A 14768-nucleotide genomic window follows, 5' to 3' on the forward strand; every position below is an offset into this window, starting at 1 on the left:
ATTTACATTTTCTTGGTTAAATAAACATACAGCACCAGAATAAAAATCTATATTGTATTTTTACATTAAGAATGTAATTAATATAGGTGTTAAGCATTTTTAAGCATTTTACATTTATCCCAAAATAACCTACCTGATCTCATGACGAAAATGTACTTGTGGGAACTTTTTCACAAGATGCGAAATACGTACTAATAACTACATATCACTGCCGTTTCCAAAAGGAATGAACACTTGAGGCAGTAAAACAGTGAGCACTTGGGTTAGGATTAGGCAATCATGTAGCAATTTCAATGACAGTGGGTAATAATTGGCAGGGGGGGGGGCGAAAATGGGCACAACACCAGACATAACAAGTTTGCTCGGTAGCTCAGCCGGCACAGAATTTGACTTAGGATGCGGAATCCTTGGGTACGAATCTCATGAAAAATGACTCACGATGAAAGAGCTGAAAGATGAGAGATTGAAAAATAGACATTAAAGTGAGAACTGCGGTGACAAGTACAAAACCAATGTCACATAAAACGTACCAAATGTACGTTCAACTGTTCATCAAAAAATCCGAACACTCTTTTAGCACCACTCAGTGGACATTTAACATCGAAAATGTCACAAAACGTACATGGCGCTATGTATTTTGTGTTTTGCGAAAAAGTTCCCACTGGTACTCATGAGGTTGTCATGAGATCAAGTTGAAAATAATAACTCAAGGCACAATTTAAAAATATATATATTTTTTAAACAATTGATATTTTATTTATGAACTGATGTTCAGCTGTTCTTTTTTCAGAAACTTATTTTCAGATCATCAGTCATCAAAGCTCGGTAAACACTAGGGATGTAACGATATTATCAATATCGTGATATCACGATAGCAAAACTTTCTTCATATTATCGTGGTCACATGACGATATGAAACGATAGGTCTTCCGGGCACTTCTACACTTATTCTTATTCTAAGAAGGTCAACTAACATAAGAAGATGTGTTTTGGGCATTATGATTTGACATGGACTAAAACCAAAAACGCAATGGCTAAATCCCTTCTGTTTTCACTGCACATTACAAAGCGAAGCGAGCACTTCGATCAGGCTATCAGTTCGTGAACTAATGTTTTTCGCATCTCAGAACGGCTCTCTTCTGGTTTAGTGCATGTGCTGTGAGTTAAGCACATATTTTGGAACACAACGGCCACCAGTTATGCTTTATTTTCATGGCAGATGATAACAGCATTTCACTAGATTTGTAGTGAGACGCATTTTTGTAAGCCTGTTTTCACTGAAGCTGGATTTTTTTTCACCAAAATAAAAGCTCTACTGTCGTTTCCTCCAAAATAAAAGCTTAAAAGTGCAGTATGAATTGCTGACAGCTAGCGGTTTAAATAGGTAATGTTACTAAAAGTCCAAAATGTAAAATATCTCTTTAAAGTGTAGAAATTAGGAAATTTCCATACTGTAGTGTAAAGCAAAAATAATATACTCATGAAATATTCATTTTCATTTATATTGCAGTGCAACTGTTTTACAGTATATGGCTATTACTGTCAGTGCTATTATTATTATTATATCCTAATTTGTTTAGCTTCCTAAAGCACCAGTGTGAACGTAATTTAGACTGAGACAGTATATCACAAATAAAAAGAGGAATTGAATCCCCTCCAAAGTTCAGGTACAAGACAAATCACTGGCTTTTTTCTGACTTAAGTTTTCTTAGTTAAGAACATGGGTTGGAGCTCTTAATTTTGAACTCTCAAAGTACATTAGATAAAAGAATTTAACTTTAAAATGTACAAAATTTCCGTTTTCTTTCCAATTCCTCTTTTGTCTTTTTTTGAAACGCAATAAATATTGTATAATGGACTTCATAACGAGATATCATCGTATGGTGAGATTTTAATATCGTTACAGCCCACTGGTCACTGATTGCTCACAGATAATGTTTTCAGGCCATTTGTAGTTTTATTTTGACATTACAAAGTGGTGATATCTAAGTGTGTGAGTTGTTTACTTACTCTTATATTAGTCTTCCCATTAACGCCATTACATTGCGAACACGGAACGAGCACACCTAAGGTGGGATTTATCATATGAACCGATCACAGCTGAACATAACCAGTCATATCCAATCATATCGCGATGGAGGCATTGCCTCCTCTCACGTGCCTTTCCCCACTCATTCTTAATTACCTCCCAGCAAACTCACTGCACGCTGTAACTTTCCCCATAGTGTCACTGCTGGATAGTTTTATATTTGCAGTTTTATTATTATAATATGATTTTTTTTTTCTCATCCAACTTTGTTAGGAGACACTGCCTCCTCAAAGTAAATGCCCCTATATAGAGAGAGAGAAAGAGAGAGAGATACACACACACACACAAGTTCTGCACCACCTTGTCAATACTAATGTACGTTTTTGCTCTGGAAGTATGTGTACACGCACCATTACATGTGTGTTTATGTGCAAGAAAGGCTTCTTTTTCCTCAGTCATCCCCGCTTTTTCTCAAAGCCACTTTAGCATTTCAAGAACAGAAGTAGAGACCCCATCTGTCAGAAACTAAAACAAACTGTAGGGGCAATTTCCCCTAAATGCTTTAACCCCCATGAACTTTGACTGTTAATGCGCTCCTTCTCCCCCTTTTTTGTTACTTTCCTCAATTTCCCCAACTGCGAAAATGTCCCCAATCATTGTACTGACTCTCTCTCTTTCTCTCTCGCTCTCTCTTTGGTAAATCTGCTTGCCTGCCACCCCACATTCACTGTAAGAGAAATGTAAATATTTAAAACCATAAAGGAAACAGTCTTAATGTTTCTGCATCAAACCCTTGAACCCCAAATAGACCTTAAAACAGTCCAGTCCAGTTCCCCGAACCCTTACACCACAGAGAGCGAAAGTCCCCTCATTATGGAGTCTGCTGAACTACCACCAGAGGAGTCCCTTTGGACAGGTAAAAGAGAGAAGCACCCCCTTAATTCTCACTAATCTCCCAGCTCAGCTCAGATCCCGGGGATGGCCCGAGGGCTGGAATTTCCTGATTTTGCTCTGAGATTTATAGGAGGTGTGAGAGCTGCTCTCCTCGCTGATCTGTGGGTCATATACTCTCGCGTACACCCGGGGCGGCACGGAGGGTTTGTTGACTCAGAGACCATGTTGAGATTTATAGATTTCCTGCTGCTTTAAAAACTTGCAGAAGGTAGTATGTATGTGTGGATTAGACAGAGCTGTGCTGCATTAGAGGTCAGTCGTTTGTAGGGTAATCACGGGGGATTGAGCGTTGGAAAGCAAAAATGAATGAGTCAGAGGGTAGAGGCTTCCCTCGAGCATCCCGTGGCACACACACAGCCACAAATGCACACATGCTCATAATAATGGACAGCAAGCAGAGGGAAAACAACACAAAAGTAGTACTATGATCAAAGACAGAGGCAGCCTGGTGGCCTACAATACTTTTCAATTTCATAACATAAGTCTGACTATATGTGCTTTCTCCTCTCTTTCAACTGTTCCCTCTCGCTGAGGAATAATTTGTTTGTTGGCAGACTAGCAATAAGGCCCATTGTGTGTGAACTGTTTATCAGTCAATTTGCATGTTTGATTTCTCATCGTGTTACACAAACATACACCAACAGTGCTCAGCTACTGACGAAAATGTTACAGTACGACAAAGGGTTTTTGTTTTGCATTTTTTAAAAAAAAGATAAAAAAAATATGATAAAATGATAATTAAACTATTTTTATTATGATTATTAATTAAAACAATTATTCAAAAATACTGTATGACCAAAAAAAAAAATACTGCAATGTATTGATGCACTAACAATGCTTTTAGAAGAACTACGCAGAGTATGTTTAGTCCATTTAAAAAAAAAAAAAAAGGTTAATTTATGTCACAGTTAACTTTTTTTTTTATCGGTTTAATAAACTTTACTTATCTATATCTATAAAATCTATTGTTTTTTTATATTAACAATCTAATTAATAGGCCATTCTGTTTATTAAAACCAAGTATAAATCTAAACAGTTTAGTATTTTTAAGCATTTTACATTTATTACTCAAGGCAATAACAATTTAAACAATATGTTTTATTTAAACAATTATATATTTTCTGAACTGATATTTAACTGTTCTTTTTCATAATAAACATAAGTTTAAAACAAACAAACAAAAAACAGGTCATGTTTTCAGGCCATTTGAAGTTTGATTTTGACACAGTGGTTACAATTAAGTGTGTGAGTTTTTTTTACTTACTTTTTAAATTAGTCTTCCCATTAATGCCATTATATTGTTCATTCAGACTGATTTGCGAACACGCACAAGCACAAGAGGTGGGATTTATCACATGAACCAATCACAGCCGATCATTACTAGCCATATCCGATCATATCGCGATGGAGGCATTGCCTCCTCTCACATGACTTTCCCTCATTCATTCTCAATAACCCCCCACCAAACTCCCAGCATGCTTTAGGGGGTCTGTTACAACTCAGTGGGCTCAGGGAAGGTGAGAGAGACACAGACTCCCGCTGTAACAAATAATACATATTTTAAAAATTCACAAAATTTAAACGGACAATAACTATGACTAAAACTAAAAAAAAATCTGCTGTGTAAAACACTGCTCACAAGCCTAAAATGTTGGCTCTATGTGTATGTATGCTCGTGTGTGTCATGTATCATGTATCATGAAGGTGCTGACATATTTGGACACAACCCAAAATACTCAAACCAACCCCTGAACCATTCACAGTACATCTTCTGAGTACGATGAAGGGGCGAGAGGAGAGGGGGGTTTGGAAAAAGTATAAATGCACCAAAGAAGTCCTGCTATAAAATGATTGAGAGCCCTAATTACCCCAAGAGAAAAAAAGGGAAACAAGTCTGATGAAAGTGAGAGAGAGAGAGCACATAGTTTAAGCTGTAGATTTGCACATTACAGTAAAAGCTGGGCTATAAGGACATTAGTCAAACATTCACATTTATCAATATGGCAGACGCTGTTATTTAAAGCCACTTACACTGAATTCAAGGTATGCATGTTCCCTAGGAACCAAACCTGTAGCCACTGGATTTGTTAATGTCATGCTCTACCAACAGTGCTTTGGGTTGAAAAACAAATACTCAGATTCCAGTGATGGAAACACCACATGTGCTGTATTCTCACTGATTGAGAGGGAATGAACTGACAGTCACTGCACCTGTCTCAGTCTCTGTGATTTGGATGGAAGGCTTTGGGCATAACTAGCAAAAACCCAGGAGCTTTTGCTAAGCCTCAAATGGATTTGTTTAAGGCCTGCGCGTACTGGCTGTGTTCTCAGGATTTCTTAACAGCAGTTTGTTCTTGGTAATCGGAATATGCTAACTGCGGTTACAAAATAAACATCACAAATGTACATAATGAACTGTATCAGCCTTCGCTGAGCTGCGAGTCTGTGTACGGAGCATGTGTTTGTTTGTTTCTGGGCGTGTATATTTATTTATCATGTGCCAGTGTTTTGGGTGTGGGTGCCTACAGAGAAAGAGAGCAAGAGATTAGTTCAGACTGATTTGTTTCGAAGTATGCGCCTGCCTCACTGCATTAGCAGAGTGCTTCAGTAATGGTGCATTCAAGTTCTGCTGGGTAGTTCATATTTATGAGTCGGAGTCGTAATTATGACGTCAGATAGGGCTGCATAATCAATCATATGTGACCCAGGACCACAAAAGCAGTCAACTGTTTGAAATTGAGATTAATACATCACATTGAAGCTGAATAAATAAGCTTTCCATTGATGTGTGGTTAGTTAGGATATGACAATATTTGTTCAAGATACAACTACTTGAAAATCTGGAATCTGAGGGTGCAAAAAAAAAAAAAATTGAGAAAAATCCCCTTTAATGTTGCCCAAAACAAGTTCTTAGCAATGCATAATCCTAATCAAAAATTAAGTTTTGATGTATTTACGGTAGGAAATTTACAAAATATCTTCATGGAACATGATCTTATGATTTTTGGCATAAAAGAAAAATAAAAAATTGACTATTTTTGGCTATTTCTACAAATATACCTGTGCTTCTTATGACTGGTTTTGTAGTCCAGGGTCACATATTTTAATCGTGATCACGATTTTTGCTTTCAGTTTATTAAACAATTGTCTGCAATATTTCTTTCTGGTTATTTATCCTAAAACATTTAATTTTGCATTTGGGTTGCCAATATGCCTCCACAAGGTTTACTTAAGGTAACCTTTTGTTCCTTTGACTTCCATTCATATGCATGTAAATGCATCAGACTGGTGCGAAAAGTTTCAGATTTCACTGGAATTCATATCCCGTAAAACCATGTGACCAACAGTAGATCGATTATGTCACAGCATGACCCCGTAACTGAAAAAAACATAAATTTAACACTGCGGTGCTGCAGGGAAGTAGATTTGATGTTTTTATATTTTAGATGTATTATTATTTGTTACGTGTTGGATAAATTTTTTTCAAAAAGGATGCTGCTGATATATCGTCATATTATGACCATTGCAGTGTACAAAGAAATTTTGAATACTCAGTCCTGTGTGACAGTGACTTCAGTCTTCCCAACCTGGCAACTATGCATGTGCTTTCTCTGCTGAACATTACATTCAGTACATTACTGAAAAAGCGGCGATAAGCTGAAAACACAGGCTAACATGTAAATTAGAGTTTAGTAGGGCTGCAACTAATGATTATTTTGATAATCGATTAGTTGACCGATCATTTTTTTGATTAATTGGACAGAAAAAAGCTACATTTTCTTTTTTTTTATTGACAAAAAACACGTCCACGTTCTGCCCAATGTCCTTTAAACAAACATGTCAAATGAATGCTATGAAAACAGTGTTTAACAGTTTGTTAGACCACCTGTCATAATAAAGAGAACACACAAATATTTTAGGAATCTAAAAATGTTATTGTCATTTATTGGGCAAATAAACTAAGTAGGCTAGTATTTATTCACATAATAACAAAAATGTCCTCCTATGCCTTTCATAACAGCTTGCATTCTTGCTGGCATTGTTTATGTACTTCCTGACTGTAATTGTGTATCTGGGAAAAAAACATAAAGTGCTTGACTACTTTTTCTGCCTTTTTTCACAGATAACAGCAAATGTTACAGTTCCTACTTTCATAAAATACATGTACTACATGTTGACTTTTAAACATTAATTTAATTAGTTTTTGCACTGAGGACGAACATGCATCTTGTCAAAGCGCCTGACAGGGCAAGTCATAACGCTAATGTAGTAGCTTAAAGCTTATATTAAAGATTTCTCATGTTTTGGGCAGCTTGGATCACATACTTCTCCCACAGCATCTCATTCAGTTTCCTCTATTTTTAGATGCATTTTGTCCATAGAAGTTGGACGTGCACTGTGGGCAGACCCGCCTAATCGATAATGAGAATCATTGTCAATTATTTTCATTATCAATAATAATTGATTAGTTGTTGCAGCCCTAAAGTTTAGTGTTCTTTATTGAGATAGTCTGCTCAAATAAAAGTGTAATAAAGCCTGTCTGTCCTTTTGAGATTATTTATGCTGTTTGCTGCAATTAAATTGTTTGTTTTCTTGATTTGTGCTTATATGAAAATGCAATAAGTCTGACAAAATGTTAAAAGATTTGAAATGACAGTAATTGTTTTCAATAATAGTGGTTTTATTTTTGAGAAAAATAATCGTGATTACCTATTTAACCATTATTTTTAACTTTAAAAAATAATGAATAAAGAATGTGCATCAGGTGTGTTTTTGCTTTTTAATGCTTTTCATTTTATGAAAGTGCTGTATAGTGAACCATTATATATTCTATAGAAATTACGCATTACTATTGTATTTTGTACATGCATTTTTGCGTTTTTTTTAATTAAAAAAAAAATCTTTCTAATTTATCATCAACGTTGCATCTAATGCCCTCACTATATTTTCTCCAGTAGCCAAACACCTATGAGCTTCCCACATGTAATTACTACTTGATTGTAGCACCCATATGCATTTAACTGGTAAATGCCATCTTTCCAATGCACCAAAGGACCTCCGCATGCTGCCTAAAAAAGTCGCAAACAAGAAAAACCTCACCAATTTGGTAGCCAGGTGACCACCCGCTCCTCACCGCAGGCTGAAACCTAAGATAACTACTTCCTCTAGTAACTGAATGCTTTTCGAGTAACTACTTCCTTCAGTAGCCAAACGTCTGTGAGAGTGCTCTGTCCGGCGGTCGGTTATTTATGTGGCTGGAACCCTGCAAATAAATACAGCACATAAATCGAACCGCTCGACCTCACACGCAGAATACAGAAGCATGGCTGTTTTACTCAAAATTTCCATAAAAGTACATTCTAACAGAGTTTAATATGAACATTAATCAGAGGATGTGGGTGTGAAATCCTGCTGATCGTGCCGCCGTGTCATTGAAGCTGTCTGAGTCTGGCACTGGGATGGGAGACGAGGTGAGGAACACAACGGAACCGCCTCAATGGGCCGCCTGTTTCTTCCCACCATGCCGAAGGGCGTAGCTGCGTAATCTGGCCGTCTGATCTGACCGACGCTCAGCGGTAGCCTCTTCACGCTCTGTGCCAGTCGCCCCAGCAGCCTTTGAACTTGGCGGCCAAGAAAGCGCCGCGGGCCCCTCGCTCCCCCTCCCCTGCTCTGTCTTCACGACTGATCAGCAAAATAATGATGATAAAGAAGCATGAAAAGAGACAGCCTTGAAGATTTTCAGCGTGCCGTTAATAAGCTCGCAGAGCATGCTGAGGCGATGAGGTCAGGCTGTATTAGCGCTTATTGCTGGGTTGAGTGACACACGGGATTATCGGCTGTGCGGAGAAGTGAAACAGCTTTCATCAGCGTGGCGCTGGAGCGCGTGCGTTTGATGTCTCAAGAGTGAAGGAATTATGAGTGTATTATATGTGAGAGCCAAGGCGGAGAGACAGTAGCACGGGGGCATTTTATATGGCCTCATTCTTGAAGGAACAAGTGCACCTCGAGATCAAGAACAAGAGAAAAGGAGGGTTCTCGAGACAGCATCACCCCCATGACTACATGCACTTATCTGCTTTCTCTTAATATTTGCACACACCCACCTGAAACCTATCGTCTTAACACGGCTGCCACTTGTTTCTTGTGTGCTGCAGGTCATTTCCTGGGGAATCACAGTGTGCTGGACATCCTGCGCCAGGAGGGCTATGAGGTGGAGCACACACCAGCGCATGAGCCCATCACACAGTGAGTGCACACACACTTCACACCAGGGTTGTGCAAAATTCAGAACTGAACAATTGTCTCCTAATGCTAATGTTTTCTCCATATAGTGGACGTCAGTGGGGATCAACAGGCTGAAGGTCCAAACTGCATTTTCAAAGGGCTCTACATCTAGCAAAACGATTGGTCATTTTCTAAAAAAAAAAAAATTATATACACACATGTAATATATATCTTTAACCATAAATGTTCATCTTGCACTAGTTCTGCAATGTACGTCTACTACTTTACGCATTATATAATCATGTTGGAAAGGTCACGTGTGGTTAGTTCTTCGTTTGTGTACTCAAAAGGTAGGGTAGGGCGAAAAACTCCATCTCATTTTCTCCTCCAACTTTAAAATCGTCCGTCATCGTTGTTTCACCTTTTTTTGTACAGGGCATTTAACTTTCTTTGCACGTTCCCTTTGTTAACACTGGGTCGTTACTTGCGCCTACGTCACGTGTGACCTTTCCAACATGATTAGGTAATGCGTGAAGTCATGGGCACAGAGCGAGTGCAAGACAAGCATTTGTTGTTAAAAAGTATATGAATTGTTTTTTGGACTCTTATAAGACTCTTATTCCTCAGCTGGGATCGTGTAGAGCCCTTTGAAGCTGCACTGAAACTGCAATTAGGACCTTCAACCCATTGATGCTCACTGAAGTCCACCATATGAAGAGAAATCCTGGAATGTTTTTCTCCAAACCCTTAATTTCTATCTATCTACTTGTAAGGCCTATAAACCTGCAACCTTTAAGGCTTTTTCAAATTTGAATTGCAATTCTGGATCCTGTTTGCTACCTCAGTCAAATTCAGAAACTACATTTTACAGTTCTGCTACACACTCTTTGGCTTCATGGATCTTACAAAGGACAGTTCTCTTCACCTTTTCCTCCCTATTGAAATTCTGTCTTCCTCTAATTCCTTTTCTTCCCACGCCAATACCTTGCCCACACACATAATAATTATGAAGTTATTTAAACAACAAACTTTCCCAAAATCTCTGCGGCACAGAATATAATGACGCGTACTACATACACAGACTCAGCAATGCATCGTATTTCACCACATAGAAACCCCAAGCACATTGTAATTCACTGAGAGGATATTCCACTTACTGCGCTAAACTGCAAACAGAGTTAAACTATGCCTTTGATCTCCCCCTGCTAACCATGATGAAGTGGGCCAGACCAGCACTCGCCACTCCTCACCCATTTGTCTTGTAGAGAGGGGTGCTATGCCTGCTCGAACAAAGACAACCCACCTTCATCTTTGGCATACTCATACCATTACTCTACAGGCCTTTAGGGGAGATGGAAAGAGGTGATCCAAAGGCTGTGTAGGTTGTGCTCATTAAATAGCTGTTGTATTGGCTCCAACACCCAACAAAGGCGCAAATGGAAAAATGAGAATGCCGAGCAATTGAATGGTCCCAGAAAGGTAGTTCGAACTCGCAAAGCGCCCAGCCGCCACCACAACATCCAGCCAGTGTCATTTGAAAAACCTCCTGTTGCAAATTTTAGTGCAAACATTTTCCTTTGGCACACTGTGGTGGTGGAAGTAATAGAGGCAGAGAAAGTGAGCGTGAAGGGGGGTTCTCTGATTGCTGGAGATGATGACAGTGGCTGTGGTAACAAGCTGACAGCTGGATGGACCGGCTGAATGACGGACTGACTGTGGTTTAGAAACACGAACCCTTTCAGGTATCCTAGGCTCGCTCCCTTCTGCTTACTTTCTCTCCATGGTAAAGCAAACAAAAAAAATGAGGTGATATGATGTGCAAGTAAAACAACGTGCATTGGCAGCCGGACATGTGTTTACTAAAAGCTCATGAACCACAAACTCGAGGCCCAAGAACAGTCCTGTAGTGTGTTTGTGGTGCACATATGGGTGATTACGAGATTCAAACCAAACAAAACACTTTGTGGACATACTAAACACGGTGGGTTGGCCTAACCACAATGAGGCAGTTCGGAATGAAGGATGGTTTACCAAATGTCGTCATGGTTACCCAGTGTGCACGGCTTTGGCTGATGTTTACTGCAATAATATGCCCTAGTGGGCACTCACCAGCTGGAGGTGACAAGTATAGAGTGGCATAATCTTGGGCAATACTACGCCCTACTGGTACACTATGGTAAAATCTGTATCCAGATGTCTTTAACATTTAATTAACATTTAATTTAAAAATTGATGAAAGAAAAGTTGTGATTATTTAATACTATCATTTAGCAGTAGTATGGGTTGGTATGTAAGCCTAAACATGGATGTCAGTAAGGGAGCTCAAGACTTTGAGGTTGTGGTTTTGACCTCACTGGCTCTTCGTAAATTCTTAGCAAGCCGAAAGGCTGATATCACACTGTTTGAAGTCCAAAGAAGTCCACACACACTCACACTAAGCCAGAGCTTTTTGAAACACTGCTAGGATGTTATCTCCAGTACTTCAAAGGTGTCTCCTGACACTGCCCAGTTCTCACATAACCTTTATATGAATAAATTCATTATTTTAAATATTAGAAATTCATTTATTTGTTATAAATGGCTGATGCTAAATACATTTGAATTAAAATAAGTTTAAATAAATTACAAATTTTACAATAAAGACTACATGTAATCCCTTTAAGTGATACAACTGAATTTATATTCAATTTCATCAATATTACAATTCTGGCCCACATTGATAACTTAAGATATATGTTATGTTATGGTATAAATGGTTAATTGTAAAATTCTTAATTTACCTAATAATACATAATCATTTTAATAAAAATTATCTTAACTAAATTAACTAAAAAATACTCTGAAAAAATGTGGTGTGGGATTACTTTGAAACCATTTTCACTCAGAAACTGCTAGTTAATTCCAAATAAATGCAAAGACAGCAAATAACACATTGATTTAAACATAAAATTCTGAACCAAAAAGACTGATATAGGTTTTTTTTTTACTGCTGCAACTAAATTTAGACATCACAACATTATAATGTACAGGATAAAAGACTGATATTTTGGGATTTGCTAAAATATTTACATTATTAAAAGTTTTTAAATATTTGTGTGAGCGTTAGATAAAAGCTAAAAAAAAAAGTGTTTGCACCTAAGTCACGGTTTGATCAGTTACCCAGATACGCGGCCATATTGGCGATACTCAAATGTATACAACAGCATGGATTGCATGTTTAATGTACTACAAAATACGTTGTTCTGCTAATTTATGCTGTCTGAACCATGGAAAAAACACGTGGAAGCTGCTAAATAAAATAGAGAAGGACCTAAAGTTTGTCAAAGATATGTGCGAGCAGTATTAATTAAGATATTAAGCTAATATTTCACCTACCTGACCAGAAATTATAAAAAATATAATATAAATACAAATACAAATGTTGTCAAAATTCTTGCCCTGGAAATCCTGGTTTAGTTTAGCCAACCACAAAAGCCTTTTGTTCCTTAGATAGTTTTTTGTACTCTTCTCCTTGATTTGTTATAACTTTTGGCAGTCTATAGTACTCCAAATGTTTTTCTCGGTCCAACCGATTAGTACAGCCCAAAACGTGACAATAATTGACCATTTTCAACAGCAATAATTAGCAAAATATGCTAGTTTTATTCTGTTCAGTGGCATTGTTTACTTTCCATTCTGCCAATGTGGCCGATTGATGATGCGTTATTGAAAACGCAGACTCTATTGTCTGATATGGTGCTCATATATAATGCATCCTTATTTTTAAGCATGTGTATTGATACACTACTTGTGTTTTGACCATTTCAATTTTAACTTTTGCATACCTCAAGTTTTATAACTTCCACGTGTTCTCACAGAAGGAGCTGGTCTGAGGTGGAGGAGACTACTGTGAATCCCACTGAAGGCAGCTCTGAGTCAGTGACGGAATGGACATCAGAACCCCCTGAGCTGGAGGAGATCAGCCAGGAAGACCTCTCCCACATGCTGCTGCCAGACAGTCTCAGCCAGCTAGAGGAGTTTGGCCGCTACAAGCGTCCCCGTAAAACCCATCACGCACACAGTCGACCACGGCTGTTCAGTGACCTATGGGTGCGCATAGGAGACAGGTGAGGACACAACGCATGCCAGAAACCACATTTCAACAACAGGGAGTTCAAAGCTGCTTTTAACTAACAAAAGCCACATTTTTGTTTTCATGTTGACCGCAGCACAACTCCAAACTCAAATATAAGGATAACCAATGGCTATGTGACGGTGGAACCTCCTCAAACACGACAGGAACAACAGCAAAGAAGAACGCCGCTCAGAGACAGAGTGAAACCCCACAGCCAGCCCACAAATCCCAGTGCACTTGACTCCGCTGCTCCAAACACAACATATGCGCTGACTTTCCTTTTGGTCTGTCTCATTTCACAACTGCTTTTCACTTCCTGAAGAGGGAAATGGGTCTCTTGGAAGCTCACAAACCAACTCAATCAGAATTTTATCTGAGTGACTTTGCCTGTGGTAAAAAATAAATGGCAGTGAAGTACATTTAGGTACTGCTTAGATCAATGTTGGGTGTCTGCCTACAGTAAATTAGTTACCGCAGTATGTAGCAGTAGACATATGTGAGTAATTTCTAATTGTTACATCTGGCAGAATGGTAGTCTGTAAGAATAACAGTAAGAGAAAAACAAGAACATTTTGTTATACTTATGCAATGACTCTGCCCAGAGGTGATTCATAAGAATCAGCTAAGATTGTACCTTTTTTATGTGAATACCCACATGACTGTTCCCTATTGCCCCATCAAAGCAGACAGCAAAATATGAATGTGCATTTTTCGGGTAAATTAAATGGGGCAACTGAAACTACACCAAAACTATCAATGATATAAAGGTTAAACACCTAAATTATATAATAGAAACTTATTATGTGATATGGTCACTGACAGATAACTTAAATAGTTCACAGAGATGACACTTATATTTTGTAAATTGTGCATTTGTTCATACAGAAATTTTATATTTATTATTTCATGAAGAGTATATTTTCATGCATTTCTCAAGTATTAAAGTTATAGTTATGTAAACAAACTTGTCTTGTTCTGTCCATTGATATTTAACAGCGGAGCTGAGAAATCAACGCATACTGCCCTCTACTGGCACTCAAAACCATATAATTTGATTGTTATTATTTGTTACATAGTACGTGAAATTGTAAAAACAAATGAAATAATAAAATAATAATAAAAATGAAAAAATAAATAATAAAAAGTTTTTATTAAACAGGGGCAGAAATGTTATGGTCTGTATGGTATTTAGTTCTGTTCTAACACATCAATGAAAGGAACATTTTACCCAAAAATGAAAATATTATCATTTTGTCATTACTCACCCTCACGCAGTTCCAAAGCAATATTACTTTCTTTCTTCCGTGAAACATGAATGAAGACGTCAGGTAGAATATCTGCAGGCAGATTTTCTGTACAATAAAAGCGGGTAGTTATATTAAATGCCAAGCTAAAAGCATTATAAAAGTAATCTATATGACAGGTGAGTGATATTCTTCTATATGC

At 37.9% G+C, this 14768-nt stretch overlaps 1 protein-coding gene across 2 annotated transcripts in view; it reads left to right on the forward strand.

Annotated features, from left to right (window-relative positions):
* The window catches only part of trabd2b (TraB domain containing 2B), an 80955-nt gene extending 66545 nt beyond the window's left edge, over nucleotides 1–14410 (forward strand). Inside the window, exons 5-7 of one of the 2 annotated variants that reach the window (XM_051117222.1) lie at nucleotides 9139–9229; nucleotides 13066–13314; nucleotides 13417–14410. In XM_051117222.1, coding sequence (XP_050973179.1) covers nucleotides 9139–9229; nucleotides 13066–13314; nucleotides 13417–13642 — 566 coding nt within the window. In that variant the 3' untranslated portion in view covers nucleotides 13643–14410. The remainder of the gene's footprint in view (nucleotides 1–9138; nucleotides 9230–13065; nucleotides 13315–13416) is intronic. The other variant, XM_051117221.1, reaches the window with a different exon arrangement.
* The last annotated feature ends 358 nt before the right edge of the window (nucleotides 14411–14768 follow it).

The sequence above is a fragment of the Labeo rohita genome, chromosome 8 (genome assembly GCF_022985175.1).
Source record: "Labeo rohita strain BAU-BD-2019 chromosome 8, IGBB_LRoh.1.0, whole genome shotgun sequence".
Taxonomy (NCBI): Eukaryota; Metazoa; Chordata; class Actinopteri; order Cypriniformes; family Cyprinidae; genus Labeo; species Labeo rohita.